The sequence below is a fragment of the Chanodichthys erythropterus genome, chromosome 21 (genome assembly GCF_024489055.1).
Source record: "Chanodichthys erythropterus isolate Z2021 chromosome 21, ASM2448905v1, whole genome shotgun sequence".
Lineage (NCBI taxonomy): Eukaryota > Metazoa > Chordata > Actinopteri > Cypriniformes > Xenocyprididae > Chanodichthys > Chanodichthys erythropterus.
In genome coordinates this window covers 7305508-7325459 of record NC_090241.1, presented here as the reverse complement: position 1 = coordinate 7325459, position 19952 = coordinate 7305508, and the positions used below count along the sequence as shown (strand labels likewise).

General features: G+C 39.1%; 1 protein-coding gene across 1 annotated transcript; it reads left to right on the top strand.

The window, feature by feature from the left end:
- The first annotated feature begins 16860 nt into the window (after window positions 1-16860).
- sox21a (SRY-box transcription factor 21a) lies at window positions 16861-17897 on the top strand. The gene has a single exon (XM_067373780.1). It carries the CDS (start codon window positions 17144-17146, stop codon window positions 17858-17860), a length of 717 nt encoding a protein of 238 aa, XP_067229881.1. The 5' UTR covers window positions 16861-17143; the 3' UTR covers window positions 17861-17897.
- The last annotated feature ends 2055 nt before the right edge of the window (window positions 17898-19952 follow it).

Sequence of the window (19952 nt, the reverse complement as noted above, 5' to 3'; positions counted from 1 at the left end):
GGTAATACACAAGAATGAACCTCGTTGGTTCTTCCGGAAGCTCAAACATGCTGCGAACACACAAATGGACCTCATTGGTTCTTCCGGAAGCTCAGACGTGCTGCGTAATACACAAGAATGGACCTCATTGGTTCTTCCTGAAGCTCAGACGTGCTGCGTAATACACAAGAATGAACCTTTTTGGTTCTTCTGGAAGCTCAGACGTGCTGCGTAACACACAAATGGACCTCATTGGTTCTTCCGGATGCTAAGACGTGCTGCGTAATGCACAAGAATGAACCTTGTTGGTTCTTCCGGAAGCTCAAACATGCTGTGTAACACATGAGAATGAACCTCGTTGGTTCTTCCGGAAACTCAAACATGCTGTGTAACACATGAGAATGAACCTCGTTGGTTCTTCCGGAAGCTCAAACATGCTGTGTAACACATGAGAATGAACCTCGTTGGTTCTTCCGGAAGCTCAAACATGCTGTGTAACACATGAGAATGAACCTCTTTGGTTCTTCCGGAAGCTCAAACATGCTGTGTAACACATGAGAATGAACCTCGTTGGTTCTTCCGGAAGCTCAAACATGCTGTGTAACACATGAGAATGAACCTCGTTGGTTCTTCCGGAAGCTCAAACATGCTGTGTAACACATGAGAATGAACCTCGTTGGTTCTTCCGGAAGCTCAAACATGCTGTGTAACACATGAGAATGAACCTCGTTGGTTCTTCTGGAAGCTCAAACATGCTGTGTAACACATGAGAATGAACCTCGTTGGTTCTTCCGGAAGCTCAAACATGCTGTGTAACACATGAGAATGAACCTCGATGGTTCTTCTGGAAGCTCAAACATGCTGTGTAACACATGAGAATGAACCTCGTTGGTTCTTCCGGAAGCTCAAATGTGCTGGGTAACACACAAGAATGAACCTCATTGGTTCTTCCGGAAGCTCAAACATGCTGTGTAACACATGAGAATGAACCTCGTTGGTTCTTCCGGAAGCTCAAACATGCTGTGTAACACATGAGAATGAACCTCGTTAGTTCTTCGGGAAGCTCGAATGTCTGCGTAACACACAAATGGACCTCATTGGTTCTTCCGGAAGCTCAGACGTGGTGCATAATACACAAGAATGAACCTTGTTGGTTCTTCCGGAAGCTCAAACGTGCTGCGTAACACACAAATGGACCTCATTGGTTCTTCCGGAAGCTCAGACGTGGTGCATAATACACAAGAATGAACCTTGTTGGTTCTTCCGGAAGCTCAAACGTGCTGTGTAACACACGAGAATGAACCTCGTTGGTTCTTCCGGAAGCTCAAACATGCTGTGTAACACATGAGAATGAACCTCGTTGGTTCTTCCTGAAGCTCAAACATGCTGTGTAACACATGAGAATGAACCTCGTTAGTTCTTCCGGAAGCTCAAATGTACTGGGTAACACATGAGAATGAACCTCGATGGTTCTTCTGGAAGCTCAAACATGCTGTGTAACACATGAGAATGAACCTCGTTGGTTCTTCCGGAAGCTCAAACATGTTGTGTAACACATGAGAATGAACCTCGATGGTTCTTCTGGAAGCTCAAACATGCTGTGTAACACACGAGAATGAACCTCGTTGGTTCTTCGGGAAGCTCGAATGTCTGCGTAACACACAAATGGACCTCATTGGTTCTTCCGGAAGCTCAGACGTGGTGCATAATACACAAGAATGAACCTTGTTGGTTCTTCTGGAAGCTCAAATGTGCTGGGTAACACACAAGAATGAACCTCGTTGGTTCTTCCGGAAGCTCAAATGTGCTGGGTAACACACAAGAATGAACCTCGTTGGTTCTTCCGGAAGCTCAAATGTGCTGGGTAACACACAAGAATGAACCTCGTTGGTTCTTCCGGAAGCTCAAACATGCTGTGTAACACACAAGAATGAACCTCGTTGGTTCTTCCGGAAGCTCAAACATGCTGTGTCACACACAAGAATGAACCTCATTGGTTCTTCCGGAAGCTCAAACATGCTGTGTCACACACAAGAATGAACCTCATTGGTTCTTCCGGAAGCTCAAACATGCTGTGTAACACACAAGAATGAACCTCGTTGGTTCTTCCGGAAGCTCAAATGTGCTGGGTAACACACAAGAATGAACCTCGTTGGTTCTTCCGGAAGCTCAAATGTGCTGGGTAACACACAAGAATGAACCTCGTTGGTTCTTCCGGAAGCTCAAACATGCTGTGTAACACATGAGAATGAACCTCATTGGTTCTTCCGGAAGCTCAAACATGCTGTGTCACACACAAGAATGAACCTCATTGGTTCTTCCGGAAGCTCAAACATGCTGTGTAACACACAAGAATGAACCTCGTTGGTTCTTCCGGAAGCTCGAACATGCTGTGTAACACACAAGAATGAACCTCATTGGTTCTTCCGGAAGCTCAAACATGCTGTGTAACACACAAATGGACCTCATTGGTTCTTCCGGAAGCTCAAACATGCTGTGTAACACATGAAAATTAACCTCGTTAGTTCTTCCGGAAGCTCAAATGTGCTGTGTAACACACAAGAATGAACCTCGATGGTTCTTCTGGAAGCTCAAACATGTTGTGTAACACATGAGAATGAACCTCGTTGGTTCTTCCGGAAGCTCAAACATGCTGTGTAACACACAAGAATGAACCTCATTGGTTCTTCCGGAAGCTCAAACATGCTGTGTAACACACAAATGGACCTCATTGGTTCTTCCGGAAGCTCAAACATGCTGTGTAACACATGAGAATGAACCTCGTTGGTTCTTCCGGAAGCTCAAATGTGCTGTGTAACACACAAGAATGAACCTCGATGGTTCTTCTGGAAGCTCAAACATGTTGTGTAACACATGAGAATGAACCTCGTTGGTTCTTCCGGAAGCTCAAACATGCTGTGTAATACACAAGAATGAACCTCGTTAGTTCTTCCGGAAGCTCAAACATGCTGTGTAACACATGAGAATGAACCTCGTTGGTTCTTCCGGAAGCTCAAACATGCTGTGTAACACATGAAAATGAACCTCGTTAGTTCTTCGGGAAGCTCGAATGTCTGCGTAACACACAAATGGACCTCATTGGTTCTTCCGGAAGCTCAGACGTGGTGCATAATACACAAGAATGAACCTTGTTGGTTCTTCCGGAAGCTCAAACGTGCTGCGTAACACACAAATGGACCTCATTGGTTCTTCCGGAAGCTCAGACGTGGTGCATAATACACAAGAATGAACCTTGTTGGTTCTTCCGGAAGCTCAAACGTGCTGTGTAACACACGAGAATGAACCTCGTTGGTTCTTCCGGAAGCTCAAACATGCTGTGTAACACATGAGAATGAACCTCGTTGGTTCTTCCGGAAGCTCAAACATGCTGTGTAACACATGAGAATGAACCTCGTTAGTTCTTCCGGAAGCTCAAATGTACTGGGTAACACATGAGAATGAACCTCGATGGTTCTTCTGGAAGCTCAAACATGCTGTGTAACACATGAGAATGAACCTTGTTGGTTCTTCCGGAAGCTCAAACATGCTGTGTAACACATGAGAATGAACCTCGTTGGTTCTTCCGGAAGCTCAAACATGCTGTGTAACACACGAGAATGAACCTCGTTGGTTCTTCCGGAAGCTCAAATGTGCTGGGTAACACACAAGAATGAACCTCGTTGGTTCTTCCGGAAGCTCAAATGTGCTGGGTAACACACAAGAATGAACCTCGTTGGTTCTTCCGGAAGCTCAAACATGCAGTGTAACACACAAGAATGAACCTTGTTGGTTCTTCCGGAAGCTCAAACGTGCTGCGTAACACACAAATGGACCTCGTTGGTTCTTGAAGAAGCTCAAATATGCTGTTTAACACACGAGAATGAACCTCATTGTTCTCGCACGTCAAGCAACATCTGTGGTTAGGACACCAGTTTGAAATTGAGGAGAACAGACTTCATATAGCCACTAAAAATCACCTTTGACAATTTTTTTTTTTTTTTTTTATGGAATTTTTTTTTAATCAAATCGACTTCCCCTCCCTCTTGCAACGAAAGGCAGGACAACCTGTCACTCACATGAGATCGACCAATAGCAAACCACAACCATCCAATTAATTCCCCTTGGACAAAATTAAGTCCCTACATTTTTCCTTGTTTGAGAAGCTGTTTCACTCGAATATACATCACGATAGGAATGAAAAGACTATCACAACTTCCATTTCATGACAACTTTAAATAACTGGACCATTGGCTCAGAAAAGTTTGTTTTTGCAGACACTGCTTGATTTATTTTGTATTCTAATGTGAAGACATAAAGACATTTTAGGTGTGGCCTAAGTATCCCAAAACATTTAGGAGTAGTTTATCATGTTGTTTTATATGTGCCATTTCCTTATGAACAGAACAAAATAACTATAGTTAACTCTTCTAAACAAAACACTTTCTGACAGAAATTGCTTTTCTGTAGCAAATTGCTTAAAGAACCAGGGAGAGAAGCATTGGTTATGCTACCACCTCCATTCTGTGTCTTATGGCACGGTCTTAATATCAGTTGCAAAGCTGCACAATGCCCTGATGAAGGTGACCGTGCCTTTAGAAATCAGTGTGACATGGAAAGCAGCTGTTCGCTTCTCTTTTGGACCGCTGCAGTCTGCAGTGACAATGTAGATTGATAACTGATTGCACTCGACACACTAAAATGATTTTCCTATAGTTCAAACCTAATTAAGTTCTACTGACGGCATCTGTGATTTCTGTCATTTCCCAATGCATTTACAGTAAAGCTCTTACAGTAGACGTCAGAGGGGCAAAGCATTGCACCGGTATAAAAGTTTGCTCCACTAAAGCTACTAAAAATATGATACATTTTTGTATGTAAGAATTAATATTAGAGCTTTAACAAACAAGAATGTGTTGCTCCCATAGACTTCCATTGTGTATGTATTAACGTTAACATTATTTAAAGTGGTGGTTCACTGTTTTTTTTTTTTCTTTCTTTTTTTTTCTGTCCTGGAGGACCCCCAGCCCTGCACATTTTGTATGTCTCCCTACTTCTGATACACCCATTTCAGGTCTTGCAGTTTCTACAAATGAGCACATGAGTTTAATCAGGTGTGATATATGAGGGAGACATACAAAATGTGCAGGGCTGGGGGTCCTCCAGGACAGGTTTGGGAACCATTTTTCTAGGCTTTACTGTGTTTATGGGGTGCAATTTAACATGTCTTAATGCTTTTTCAAAAACACTGTATTTTTCATATATTTTACCTTTAATCTACACTGCTGTTTCCCTTCGCCTAAAAACGCTCTGTTAAGTTCCAGGTTCTATGAAACCCCTCCATCAGAAATACGTAATGGGCTCAGATTGGTTAGCTGGCCCTGTGTATTGTGATTCGGAAAACGTTGTCATGATTCGCATTGACGGGAAACACCACAACCCTTACTATTACGGGCAATAGTAGCATGTGCTTCGGTGGAAATGTAAATAATGGCGTCAATATTGCTGTATGAATTTGAGCCCGAATCAGACCCAGATAGCAGTAATGAAGAGGGTCAAGCAGAACCTCTGCAAGCACGGCTTTTAAAGGATGTTTATGAATGGTAAGTATTTTTGTTTTATATTTGTGTTAGTGTGTTTAGATATGCTGTCTCTTGTAAATGTTACTGCTGTTTATGTTAGTTTTCAATATACAGTTTTATCCTGATTAAAGCTTTACTGTAGCTGAATACATGACTGAGTAGTAGCATTTTTGTAACGGTATTGTTTAATTTGTGGGTAAACACAACATAAAAGCCATAATGTAACAATGCTGTACACTGATAACAGAAACGCCAACAAACACCAACAGAAGTTCGCTGGTATGATTACATAGAAGTTTTTTGGTGTTTGTAGGCATTTGTTGGAGAAGTATGAAATAGAATTTAGCTAACTGGCTAGTGAAGCCAAACCACGTTGGTCTTTGTTTGCATCCCAGAAACGATATAACTTTATAAACAATAAAACATACTTACAGTTTGAGGCCCATAAACAGCAGCTTCTGCTTTTAAAGTGGGAACTGCTTTCATCTTTCAGTAATAGCTGGAAGCTGTCTTCCGTAAAATGTGCAGCACAGACAGCTAAATTATTATTATAATGGTCAGGAACAGAATTAAACATACATTTTAAACATTGTTCCCGAAGTCCAGCATCTCTAGGTAGGCCAAACACAGACATGGCCTCGCCCACTTTGTTGTGTGTTCCCGGGGGCAGTGTTTATGTTAATTGCAGGGTTTATGATGTCACCAATCCGGAAAAGAAGCTTGTTGTAGTACAAACCGGTCATAATTGTAGGCATTAAACTGCCATAACAATATCTCAGTTTGCATTAAACTTTCAGCGCTGTAACTTTGCAGATACTGTTTATGCTCAAGCAGCAACATTACACACTAACTAAAGTTAAAAAATTCAAATCGGAATGAACCACCCCTTTAAAATGAATTTTAAAATATTTTGATTATTTCAGTTTTCTATTAAAATGAGAAGCTAAACATCATAAATACAGTATAGAGAGATTGCGATTTATAATCGCTTGGGAACATGATCACTTTATGTTATGCACTCTATCATATTTTTGTAACTTTTTCATTCATTCATTTTTACTTGTCTAGTATTTTACGTATTAGGGATATTTATCTTTGATATCTTTACATTATTTTGTTTCCACTTAATTCTGTTTTAAACATAATTTCATATATTTAATTTAATAATAAATATAATTTAAATATACCATGCTGTTTCCCTTTGTGGACCTCACGTTTGTTGTAGTGCATGCCTTATAAGAAAACTAAGTAGTTTATTTGAAAAAAAAAAAAAAAAAGTGAATTAAAAACAATTTTCTGTGACAACTAAAAAGCGTTATGTATTTAAGAGCTTGAAATATGTAATTACAAAGCTAATTATAGAAGAGTTTGTCATCAATTGTATAAATTTAACCTCCAAAAATTTTTTCAAGGTTTCATAGTCCATAACAAAGAACTTCAACAACAACAACAACTCAAGCCGTTCTCATGCACGTGATGGTCGAGCATGTCTGATGACTTTTTGAGAGAATAAACGTTGGCTTTTCTCTCCAATCCTCTCCATTCATCCCGTGTTTTCTTTGGACCCAAATCCCTGTCTTAAAGTCCAGCTGTCATGGTGATAGATGGGGATTCTTCCCCTTTCTGTCCTTTTGTTCACAGGCCCAAACTCTCAGCAGTTTCTGTTTCGAACAAAACCTTCAAATGACTCTGAGTGAATGTGATTAGGTTGAAGGACCTCAGACAAATTGAGTGGACAAAAACACTGGTCATTGTCCTGCCATTTGCTCCCATTGTTACCATTCTCCACAGTGAAACCCTTCAGAACATTAGCCACACAGTGTGACCATCCTTCACTCTCACTGGAGCTGTCCTTTTATCTCCTTTCACATTCACTGGATTCATTACGGCCTACAAAGGACAGCCAACAAAACAGCTTGTGATGTCAGCTGGATTCTGGGTTCGTCATGGGAGGGCTGTGTGCTCGACGCTGGAGTGGGTGAAAAGACTCAGGACCCCTGTAATGGCGGCCCGAAAGCACGTCAAGCGCTGGGTGGCCGTATGTTGTGGTAGATACTGCATGTCGTCAATGCTGAAGGATGCTGTATGTTATAGACATTTCAAGTGGAATTCATTCAAATGATCAGACTGTTTCATGCGCAGTGTGACTCGATACTTTTTAAGGTTTCATGATTGGTTATTGGACCCGGAGAATTTCAAATCCATTCCTGGTGCTAACTTGGATATAAGCAGTGTTGGGGAAAGTTACTTTTAAAAGTAATGTGTTACAATATAGACCCCTTAAAAGTTTGTAGACATTGCAATGTTTCCTGGTGGGCGGGGCTTAGCTGGAGGCAAAAAGGCTTATTGTCTAATGTAACCTAACGCTGGGCTAACTATGATTATGGCTAGCAATGTGGATTATTTTAATAGACCATTCAAAGGATGCAACACACATTAACATTTAAAGGAACACTCCACTTTTTTTGAAAATAGGCTCATTTTCCAACTCCCCTAGAGTTGAGTTTTACCGTTTTCGAATCCATTCAGCCGATCTCCGGTTCTGGCGGTACCACTTTTAGCATAGCTTAGCATAGTTCATTGAATCTGATTAGACCGTTAGCATTGCGCTTAAAAATGACCAAAGAGTTTGGATATTTTTCCTATTTAAAACTTGACTCTTCTGTAGTTACATCGTGTACTAAGACCGGCGGAAAATTTTCTAGGCTGATATGGCTAGGAACTATACTCTCATTCCAGCATAATAATCAAGGAATTTTGCTGCCGTTCCATGGCTGCAGCAGTGCAATGATATTACGCAGAGTCTCTCACAAACGTCTCCATGGTTGCAAGGCACGTTCCCTGTGCAAGCAGAGGCTCACAGGCGCTGCGTAATATCATTGCACTGCTGCAGCCATGGAACGGCAGCAAAGTTCCTTGATTATTACGCCTGAATGAGAGTATAGTTCCTAGCCATATCAGCCTAGAAAATCACAACTTTTCATTTTCCGCCGGTCTTAGTACACGATGTAACTACAGAAGAGTCAAGTTTTAAATAGGAAAAATATCAAAACTCTTTGGTCATTTTTAAGCGCAATGCTAACGGTCTAATCAGATTCAATGAACTATGCTAAGCTATGCTAAAAGTGTTACCGCCAGAACCGGAGATCGGCTGAATGGATTCTAAAACGGTAAAACTCAACTGTTTAACTCTAGGGGAGTTGGAAAATTAGCCCATTTTCAAAAAAAGTGTAGTGTTCCTTTAAGCTAGCTAGTGCGCTGAAAGTTGGCGACTTTCAGCCAACACACCATTACATATGCATCAATTATTTTACCCGATATGAAGTGTGCACTGCAAACACGAGTATTATTTATGATCGTCTCCTTTCAGTCTGTACGCCGTATTGCTTTCAACCACAATTATCTTTTTGATTTCTGTGAAGGAATGTCTGCTGGGATCTGGTAAAACTTTAGTTTTTAGCCAAAAGTCCTGTTCCTTCTATTCTGGCAGCCAAAAACACAACAAGACGACATTTTAAAGTCCAAACCTCAAACTTTTAGTGTGCCTGCTATTAGTTCTTCCTTATGTTTTGCCTCCAGCTAGAGCGGTTACGTCACAGTGACGTAGGCGATTAAGGGGTCTATAGGGTTACTCCCTATAAAAGTAACTAATTGCTTGACTTAGTTACTTTTTATTTAAAGGTGCCCTCGAATGAAAAACTGAATTTATCTTGGCATAGTTGAATAACGAGTTCAGTACATGGAAAAGACATACAGTGAGTCTCAAACTCCATTGTTTCCTCCTTCTTATATAAATCTCATTTGTTTAAAAGACTTCCGGAAAACACTCGGATCTCAACATAACACCGACTGTTACGTAACAGTCGGGGTCATTAATATGTATGACCCCAATATTTGCATAATGCCAGCCCATTCGACGCATTAGACAAGGAAAGGCAGTATTAACGGCTGGATCTGTGCACAGACAAGGTAAGCAAGCAAGAACAACAGCGAAAAATGGCAGATGGAGCAATAATAACTGACATGATCCATGATATCATGATATTTTTAGTGATATTTGTAAATTGTCTTTCTAAATGTTTTGTTAGCATGTTGCTAATGTAAGTTACTGTTAAATGTGGTTAAAGTTACCATCGTTTCTTACTGTATTCACGGAGACGAGAGTCGTTGCAATTTTCATTTTTAAACACGTGCAGTCTGTATAATGCATAAACACAACTTCATTCTTTATAAATCTCTCCAACAGTGTAGAATTAGCCGTTAACCACAGAGCATAGCCTCAAACTCACACAAAATCAAACGTAACCATCTAAATAAATACTTTACTCACATAATTTGAAGCATGCATACAGCATGCATGACGAACATCTTGTAAAGATCCATTTGAGGGTTATATTAGCTGTGTAAACTTTGTTTATGCGATGTATATAGTCGAGTGCTGGTGGGGCAGAGGGAACGCATCTCTTAAAGGGGCCGTGCTGAAAAAATCAGTGCATAGTTAATGATGCCCCAAAATAGGCAGCTAAAAAAATTAATTAAAAAAAAATCTATGGGGTATTTTGAGCTGAAACTTCACAGACACATTCAGGGGACACCTAGGACTTTTATTACATCTTGTAAAAAAACAATCTAGGGCACCTTTAAAGTAATGTGTTACATTACTTTTGAGTTACTTTTTCTCACCTGGGCTGGGCTTGCTTGTTTGTTTTTGATAACAAAAAGATTCTATTTTTAGCAAATGTGAAGGCCCTTTCACACCAAAAGTGAAATAAATATAAGCCTCATGCTGAAGGAAATGCAAATTCAGGCCTGTACAGTAGAGGGTGCAGCTCAAACAAACCTTTCAGCTGTGCTGCCATTCTGGATTACAGAAGATAGGACACAGGAGGAGAAGGTTCAACACTCTTAACAAAAAATGAAACACAAATATGATGTTTAACTAAAGTCGTTTTTGCTTATTAGTATGGTTTAATTGAATCATCAAAGGTCAGCAGCAAAGGCACTGGTTAATAAAGTGAGATTAAACACATAAAGTATATTTGTATTAAAGGTCAGCAGCAAAGGCACTGGTTAATAAAGTGAGATTAAACACATAAAGTATATTTGTATTAAAGGTCAGCAGCAAAGACACTGGTTAACAAAGTGAGATTAAAAATCATTTAATATAATTTAACATTTATTACACGTACATGAAATCAGATATAGTAATTTATGCTTATTTGGCGTGCTGTCCTGGGGAGGGCTCCGAGCTCGGAATTTGGCCCAAACCCATGTACTCCCCCTCCTTGACTGGGATAGAAATCAGCCAAGAGTGAGGCGATGGGGTGGTGGAGGGATGCTGTGAAACTGTCGCGGGACAGAGGTGAGGGATGCCTATATACACCGGCTTCCTCTTGTGCTGATTGGTTGATTATATGAACGTGCTCCTCCTGAACTTTGTTAAATAAATCTTAATTTATTGCAGTTTGCATTTCACTGTTTTTATTTATTTTGAGGGATACTGAATCTGTTTTTGTGCAAGTGAGATGAGTAAATGCATTTCCACATTTAGTCTAGAACTACAATAAGCATCATGTTCACACAGCACACACAACACCTCTGCACTAACTCCTGATTTCTCTCAACATGGGGACGGGAGAGCTCTCAGTCAATAAATGGGAAAACAAAGTAACACGTTAATTATTTGAAAAAGTCACTGAGATATTTTGTTGTTAATTGAAAAGTAATCCATTACTTTACTCGGTACTTAAAAAAAGTAATCTGATTACGTAACACATGTTACTTGTAATGTGCTACCCCAACGAATAACAATAAATTAAACTAAAATTCAAAGAAATGTATGTAAACACAGTGCAGCGCTTCCGGGTTCTACATCAGACCACCAGCTCAGCATTGGCCGAAGCTGTACATCGACACACGCGTGTGATGCTGATGCAGGAGCCGGCCAATAATGAGTTGCCGCTCTGACGTAGAACCTGGAAGCACTTCACTGCGTTCAATACATCAATTGCGTAGAAGAGACTGACAGGGAAGAAAATAAATTGTTGAATAAAGTCGCTATTTTTGTTTTGTTTTTGCGGACAAAAAGTATTCTCCTCGCTTCAGAACATTAAGGTTGAACCACTGTAGACACATGGACTATTTTAACAATGTCTTTACTACTTTTCTGGGCCTTGAAATTGGTTATGACGTTGCTGTCCATAAAGAGGTCAGAAAGCTCTCGAATTTCAGCAAAAATATCCTAATTTGTGTTCTGAAGTTAAACGAAGGTCTTACGGGTTTGGAACGATATAAGCGTGAGTAATTAATGACAGAAATTTCATTTTTGGAAATTTCATTCTTAGTTCATGTTAACTAAAGTAGTTAACTAATGAAACCTTATTGTAAAGAGTTACATTTTTAACTGGAAGAGCAAAGTTTGTCAAAACATATTTTGAATTCTCGCTTCCCAAAACTTTTCCCATGAATGCATTGAAGTACTATTCAGCAAATTCCTATTCCTGTAATAATATTTCAAACTCCAATTTAGGTTTCTGTGTGTTGTTGCCAATTCAGTACAAATTTACACTCATGAACTCATTTTTCCCAATCCTTTGCACCATGTACATTTTCTTCAGTAAATATATAGTTTATCAATATTGTTATAATGCTACTTTCTTTTGCACAGTTATATAACTGATTCTTTCTGCAACACGTTAATGTTCTTTAGAACACAAATGTTTAAAGCTCTAAAAGCTTTGGTTGTTCTGTCAAAGCGCAGTGGAGATGAAGTACTGAAGGCAGGGCAAAGCTGGACATATACAATGGCCCTTCTTCTAGCTGAAAATTAAAGGATTTCTCCTTTTAACGCATTGTTCTTTTCTTCCGCTCTCTCCAAAGGACCTTCTTTTCCTTTCTGCTAAATAAGCTTCTCTTTGAGAGATAACCGAGAGCACTCATGCAGTTCCAAGATGCGTTCCAAGATGTTTTCAGGAGAATAAAAGGAGGCTAAACACAGAGCCGGTTTTAAGAGTCATTTGTTCCTTTAATTACTCCGGAGCATATTGTTCTGTGTGGTCCTGACTCATGACAGACACCTCCTAGTTCTCAGGGTGTGACCGCTCCAATTACAAAAGGATCTTATCACTTCCTGTTGATGAAAACATGGTTTGATTTCTTGTTCATTTGTGTATGCAATAATGAAATACAATGAAAACACATTGACTAGTGTCAATGTTTATTGTACTTGAGTGAAAAAAGAGATCACAGGGCTATGTTTGTAATAAATACTAGTTAACATTGTAACCATAATAAACATTGTAACCAGTAATATTCTACATTGTCACATGACCTCATCACATTGCATGTAAATGCCATCCAGTTATTTAATATACTTTTATAAGAAGCACAGTTAAGCTGTTATGCTTTATTGCTGCCAATTTGGGCTTGAGTAGTTTATATTACAAGGATGTGAGGCTGATCGTCTGCAAATAGTACATCCATGGTTACAAGCAGATTATGGAGATGAACAAAGAGACACCATTAACAGAAACAACAGTGTCGAATTTCCACTTGCTTGTCTTAATAATAAGCACTTCCCTTCTCTAGAAACCCTCTAATATTGAAAGCCATTCAACAAAATGCATCATAATCACATAGTAACGGAAAAACGCATATGACCTGCAGTTGGACACAAAACTGAACTTCTCTGGGTGTCTTTTAATGGCACAGTATCTGAGGAAATGTAGTGGTTAAGCACTGAGTTGCCAAAACAAAAGTGACAACTTCTTTTCAGCCAAGTATTTATTTATACAGGTGCTGGTCATATAATTAGAATATCGTGAAAAAGTTCATTTTTTTATTGTAAATTATTTTTAAAAATGAAAAGTTTTTTTTTTTTTTAATTTTGATTACAGCGTACAGCTCATGAAAGTCCAAAATCCAGTATCTCAAAATATTAGAATATTTCATAAGATCAATCAAAAAATGGATTTTCAAAACAGAAAAGTTCAAGTTCTTTAAAGTATGTTCATTTGTACACTCAATACTTGGTCGGCAGCACATATTACAGCAAATGACTTGCTCCTAGCACAAATTACAGCATCAGTGAAGTGTGGCATGGAAGTGATCAGCCTGTGGCACTGCTGAGGCACTATTGAGCCTTCAGATCATCTGTATATTGTTGGATCGACTGTTTCTCATCTTTCTTCAAATATCCCATAGATTCAGGGGTCAGGCATGTTGGCTGGCCAATAAACTACAGTCATATCATGGTCAACAAACCACTTGGAAGTGGTTTTTGCACTGTGGGCAGGTGCTAAAGTCCTGCTGAAAAAGGAAATCAGCATCTCCATAAAGCTTGTCAGCAGATGGAAGCATAAAGTGCTCCAAAATCTCCTGGAAGATGGCTGCATTGACTTTGCACTTGATAAAACACAATGGACCAACACCAGCAGACGTTACGGCCCCCCAAATCATTACTAACTTCAGAAACTTCCCACTAGACTTCAAGCAGCTTGGATTCTGTGCCTCTCCAGTCTTCCTTCAGTCTCTGGGACCATGATTTCAACATGAAATGCAAAATTTACTTTTATCTGAAAAGAGGACTTTCGACCACTGTTCACTGTCCAGTTCTTTTTCTCCTTAGCCCAGGTAAGATGCTTCTGACGTTGTTTCTGTTTCAGAAGAAGCTTGGTAGTCCTTTTCCTGAAGATGTCTGAGTGTGGTGACTCTTGATGCGCTGACTCCGGCATTTTTTAACATAATTTACAATAAAAAAAATGAACTTTTTCACAATATTCTAATTATATGACCAGCACCTGTATATCCATTTAGCCTTGGAGGGCTAATTTATATATTCTTAAAATAACTATGTCCCAGGAAATGAACTGATAAAATGCACACCTTCAATGCGATGTAAGTCACTTTGGATAATGCAATAATTGTAAATGTAAATTTTCACCTCAGGTTAAACAACATTAAAAAACAAAAACACATTGTGATTTCAATGCATTCATCAGGATGCATACAGGTCTCAAAATAGTTGGGACAGGGGTATGTTTACCATGATGTAGCATCTCCTCTTCTTTTCAAAACAGTGTGAAGATATCTGGGCATCGAGGTTATGGGTTTCTGGAGTTTTGGTGTTGGAATTTGGTCCCATTCTTGCCTGATATAGGTTTCCAGCTGCTGAAGATTTCATGGTCATCTTTGATGTATTTTTCTCTATAGGTGAAAGATCTGGACAGCAGACAGGCCATTTCAGCACCCGGACTCTTCATGCTGTTGTAATAGCTGCAGTATGTGGTTTTTCATTATCCTGCTGAAATACACAAGGCTTTCCCTGAAATAGACATCGTCTGGAGGGGAGCATACGTTGCTCTACAACCTTTCAGCATTCATAGCGCCTTCCAAAACATGCAAGCTGCCCATACCGTGTGCACTTATGCACCCTCATACCATCAGAGATGCTGGCTTTTGAACTGAACGCTGATAACAGGCTGGAAGGTCTCCCTCTTTTTTAGCCAAGGACACGGCGTCCTTGATTTCAAACAAGAATGTCAAATTTGACCATAGAACACTTTTCCACTTTGAAACAGTCCATTTTAAAAGAGCCTTGGCCCACAGGACACGACGACGCTTCTGGACCATGTTCACATATGGCTTCCTTTTTGCATGATAGAGATTTAGTTGGCATCTGCAGATGGCACGGCGGATTGTAGTAATGTCTCATTTAGTAATGTCACTGACACAATCATGCCGTTGAGTGATGCAGTATTGTCTGAGGCCCTGAAGACCACGGCATCCAATAAAGGTCTTTGGCCTGGTCCCTTACGCACAGAGATTTCTCCAGTTTCTCTGAATCTTTTGATGATGTTATGCACTGTATATGATGAGATTTGCAAAGCCTTTGCAATTTGACATTGAGGAACATTGTTTTTAAAGGGGTAGTTCACCCAAAAATAAAAATTTGATGTTTATCTGCTTTCCCCCAGGGCATCCAAGATGTAGGTGACTTTGTTTCTTCAGTAGAACACAAATGATGATTTTTAACTCCAACCGTTGCGGTCTGTCAGACGTATAATGCATTGAAACGGTAACACCATCTATAAGAGTCAAAAAACACGCACAGACAAATCCAAATTAAACCCTGCGCTTGTGACGACACATTGATGTCCTAAGACATGAAACGATAGGTTTGTGCGAGAAACCAAACAGTATTTATGTCACTTTTTACCTCTAAAACACCACTATGTACAACCGCCCTGCGCATCCGGTTAGTGAGGTCTGAATGCGCTCTGACAACAGAAGTGATGTCTCGCACTCATTGAAGCAAAGCGCAAGACATCACATCCGTCATCAGAGCGCGTTTTTTGACCTTACTAACCGGGTGCTGAATGCAGCTGGAAATAGTGGTGTTTTAGAGGTTAAAAAATTATATAAATACTGTTCGGTTTCTTGCACAAACCGATCGTTTTGTGTCTTAGGACATCAATGTGTCGTCACAAGAGTTTAATTAGGATTTGTCTGTACTTGTTTATTTGACTCTTATAGATGCTGTTACCGTTTCAATGCATTATACAGCTGACAGACCACAACGGTTGGAGTTAAAAATCATCATTTGCGTTCAACTGAAGAAACAAAGTCACCTACATCTTGGATGCCCTGGGGGTAAGCAGATAAACATCAAATTTTTATTTTTGGGTGAACTATCCCTTTAAAGTATTCCACAATCTTTTCATTCACTCTTTCACAGCTCTCTGCCCATCTTTAATTCTGAGAGACATCCCTTTTATAGCTAATCATGTTACAAACCTGATATCAATTAACTTAATTAGTTGCTAGATGTCATCCCAGCTGAAACTTTTCAAAATGTCTTGCTTTTTCAGCCATTTGTTGCCCCTTTGCCAACTTTTTGAGACCCTGTAGCAGGCATCAAATTTGAAATTAGCTCATTTTGTGGATAAAAGTGTAAAATTTCTCCATTTAAATATTTATGTTATCTATGTTCTATTGTGAATAAAATATTGCCTCATGTGATTTGAAAATCTTTTAGTTTTCATTTTATTGAAATTTTAAAAAAAGTCCCAACATTTATGGAATTCGGGTTGTACAATGAACTAATTATCTGTTAAAGATTAAATAATGATATATTCTCATCGAAGTAGAAGACGTGCAAAACTGGCTCACAGTGCTGCTCAGCGTGTAGTATCTAGATTTCACAGCGCAGTGACGGCATTTATCTCAGGCCGAAGTGACACGCCCACTTCATTCAAAACTCAGCGCAGGCGGCACAAATCTAAGCAGTGTGATTCGCTTTTAAGCCCAGGTCACTTCAGAGACTCCCACACACACCGTGCGTCCATGGATAACAACTCCAACTACTGGCACTTGTTTGAAGAGATAAATAGGACTATCTGATGGCATTTTTGTAAGTCAGTGATACTTGACAAATAGTAAAACTTATTTCTAGGCGGAGACTCAGATTTTGGTGCCATGTTACAAAGGTAAAATCCAGGTCTGACTGAACTGTGCGTGAAAGGAACTTTGGGCTGCTTTCCGTTGGACTGAACTGAAAAAGGAGCACCAGACAAACTGTTTCAGAAATGGCAAAGCCTATGGACCATGTTAAGCGTCCTATGAACGCTTTTATGGTGTGGTCGAGAGCCCAGAGACGGAAGATGGCACTGGACAACCCGAAAATGCACAACTCTGAGATCAGCAAACGCCTCGGAGGCGAATGGAAGCTCTTGTCAGACTCTGAAAAAAGACCTTTTATCGACGAAGCCAAACGACTTCGAGCCGTTCACATGAAAGAACACCCGGATTACAAATACAGACCGCGGCGAAAGCCCAAAACCTTGATCAAAAAAGACAGGTATCATTTTAATGTGACGTATAATCTAGGTGACAGCGACCCGTTGAAAAGTGCGCGGTTACCCGGTGACGCGCTCACGGACTCGCTGAACGCGGAGAAAACGTCTGTTGCTGCTACTCGGGTGTTTTTCAGTCACCACCACCTGTCCGCCAACCCCTATCCGTTTCTCGACCTGTCCTCCAAAATGACGGAATTACCGCCTGCACCTTTCCCACATTATTCTTTGCTCGGGTATCCCGGTGGAGTCTCCGCGTTTCCCGGCATGGGGGTTCTGGCCGGTGCGCCACACGCTCATCCGTCTCCGGGTAACCCGGGCCACATGGTGCCCTATAACTGCCTGGGCTGGCCGGGTTCTGGACCTGTTGTTCCTTCATCTTACGTGCTTTTACCAGGAATGACCAAAGCTCAGCATGAACCTTACCTGACTTATGCAGCAACGATATGACTGGAAATTAAAGAACCACAATGTTCATGTGGTATAAGGTCACGTGCACTTGTTTAAAGTTTTGCATTTGAATAAATTTCTTAAATATTATTTCTGCAAAGAGTTCGCTTTTAATTTTTCTTTTGTATTTTATTGCATTTAAAAGGGCAGCTGATAAGAACTTTGCTGTAAAAACAATGATGTTACAAGCATTATGGGCATGTTGGTGGCTACATTTTACAGTTACTTACTGTATATGTCATTATACCTGCTTATTATAGAGCTATTAAAAATGTTACTGTAAAATGTGCTGATAACAGGTGGTAAATGCAAAGCCACATGTGGTCAATAATAACAGTTTTACACACACAAACACACGACACCATGAAATCATGTTATAAATCTTATTAACTAATCAACATAAAACTCTAAAATGTACATAATTACAAAAAAAAAAGTTAAATACTTAAACTTTTTGGAAATGTCCCTATCGGCAAAATTAAATTATGAGACCATTCATACTTTAAATCATACTTTAATACCTAAAAAATATGTGCATTTTTTAACTGTATTGTACTTTGATGGTAGGCTATGTATAGTTTTCTTCATATATTATAAAGTACATCAAACTTTTGCAATATATTTTCTTTAACATTTTTATTTTATACCATGTGTTTAAGTAACGTACAGTTAGCCAGATTTTTACTGTAGTATACATTCTTCTGTTAAAATTCATTTAATGTTTACAGTAAGAAATAACAAAATTTACAGAAGGAATCATCTGCAGTCACCTTCTGATATATCTGTTTGTTGTTGTCAAAATAATTTGTTTCTTCTAAAAGACCAGTTTGAAGACTAATAATTCTGCAATATAATGAGAACAACAGACAACAAGTGACAGAATGGTGAACGAACAGGGAAACAATCTGTTGAGAGGACAGCCATCAAACGCAGAGACGCCATAACAGCAGCTAGCTCAAAAATCAGCTGGTTCAAAAGCTTAAGCAGATCAAACCAAGAACAGTCTCTGAGTGATGTTGAGAAACATGAAGACAGTCTTCAGCAAGCTCTTAAGAGGGAAGTGAAGGAAAAGGCCATAAAAAATACATAACAAAGGCAACTCAGACACAACTAGCTCCTCTTTTCACCAGCTCATGTGATGTTAAATTGCACTTCTCATCCTTTTGCTGGCTAAACTCAAGACACAAAGAAAGAAGTAAGCAATAAGTGTTTTGATGAATAAATTGAACTGAGTTTAGAAAAAGGTCTTTCTCCATGGTGAGTTTTAAAACTGGCAGAATTTTTCAGAACAATTAATCATATAACATCAGCGACCTTCAGTTAATAAATAGCTTTAGCATGTGCTACCTGATATTATTGACATCTTTAGGCCAAGCAATACAAATGAAACCTGTTTTGCATGTCAGTCAACTGAAAACACCTTATAAACCCAGTGGTATGTTGTCTATCTATAATCAGCTGAAAACAGGTTACAAAGATCATGAGTAATTATCTGCACCTTGTGTTTTATATAAGTAAGATAAGAAATCATTAATAGCACAATGATTACACAGGATGCAACTGTTCTATTATATTTTTATATATATATATATATATATATATATATATATATATATATATATATATATATATATGTGTGTGTGTTTTTTATATATATATATATATCAAAATATGCTAGAAACTTTTATAAAAAAAATTATCCTGGGACCAAAATACTACAACAGCATTAAAAGTGTCATGTAGGCCCTATCTATTAACTTAAAAAAGCATAAGAATCTTTAAGAAACCCTTTTTTTTTTTTTTTAAATGACATCTCTCGAATAAGACAAAATGTTAATAGGCTACTGAATTTGAGAAATTCCAAACTAATTTGCGTTTTTGCTGCAGCTCATAATTAAAGAGTCTTTTATTGTAGAATAAGAATATATGTACAATTAAAGTAATAGCTCCCTCTGCTGCTAACAACTAGTATCACAAACACACACACACACACAAATCGTGGACGTGATTCGAAAGGGCTATGGTTAAATGCTATTAAAATGAATTTTTAATTTAAAAAAAAAAAACGAAAATACCGATTTTTTTTTGAGAG

Bases quoted from the DNA above. Each gene is read 5' to 3' on its own strand.
- sox21a (XM_067373780.1), top strand. From the start codon at position 17,144: ATGGCAAAGCCTATGGACCATGTTAAGCGTCCTATGAACGCTTTTATG.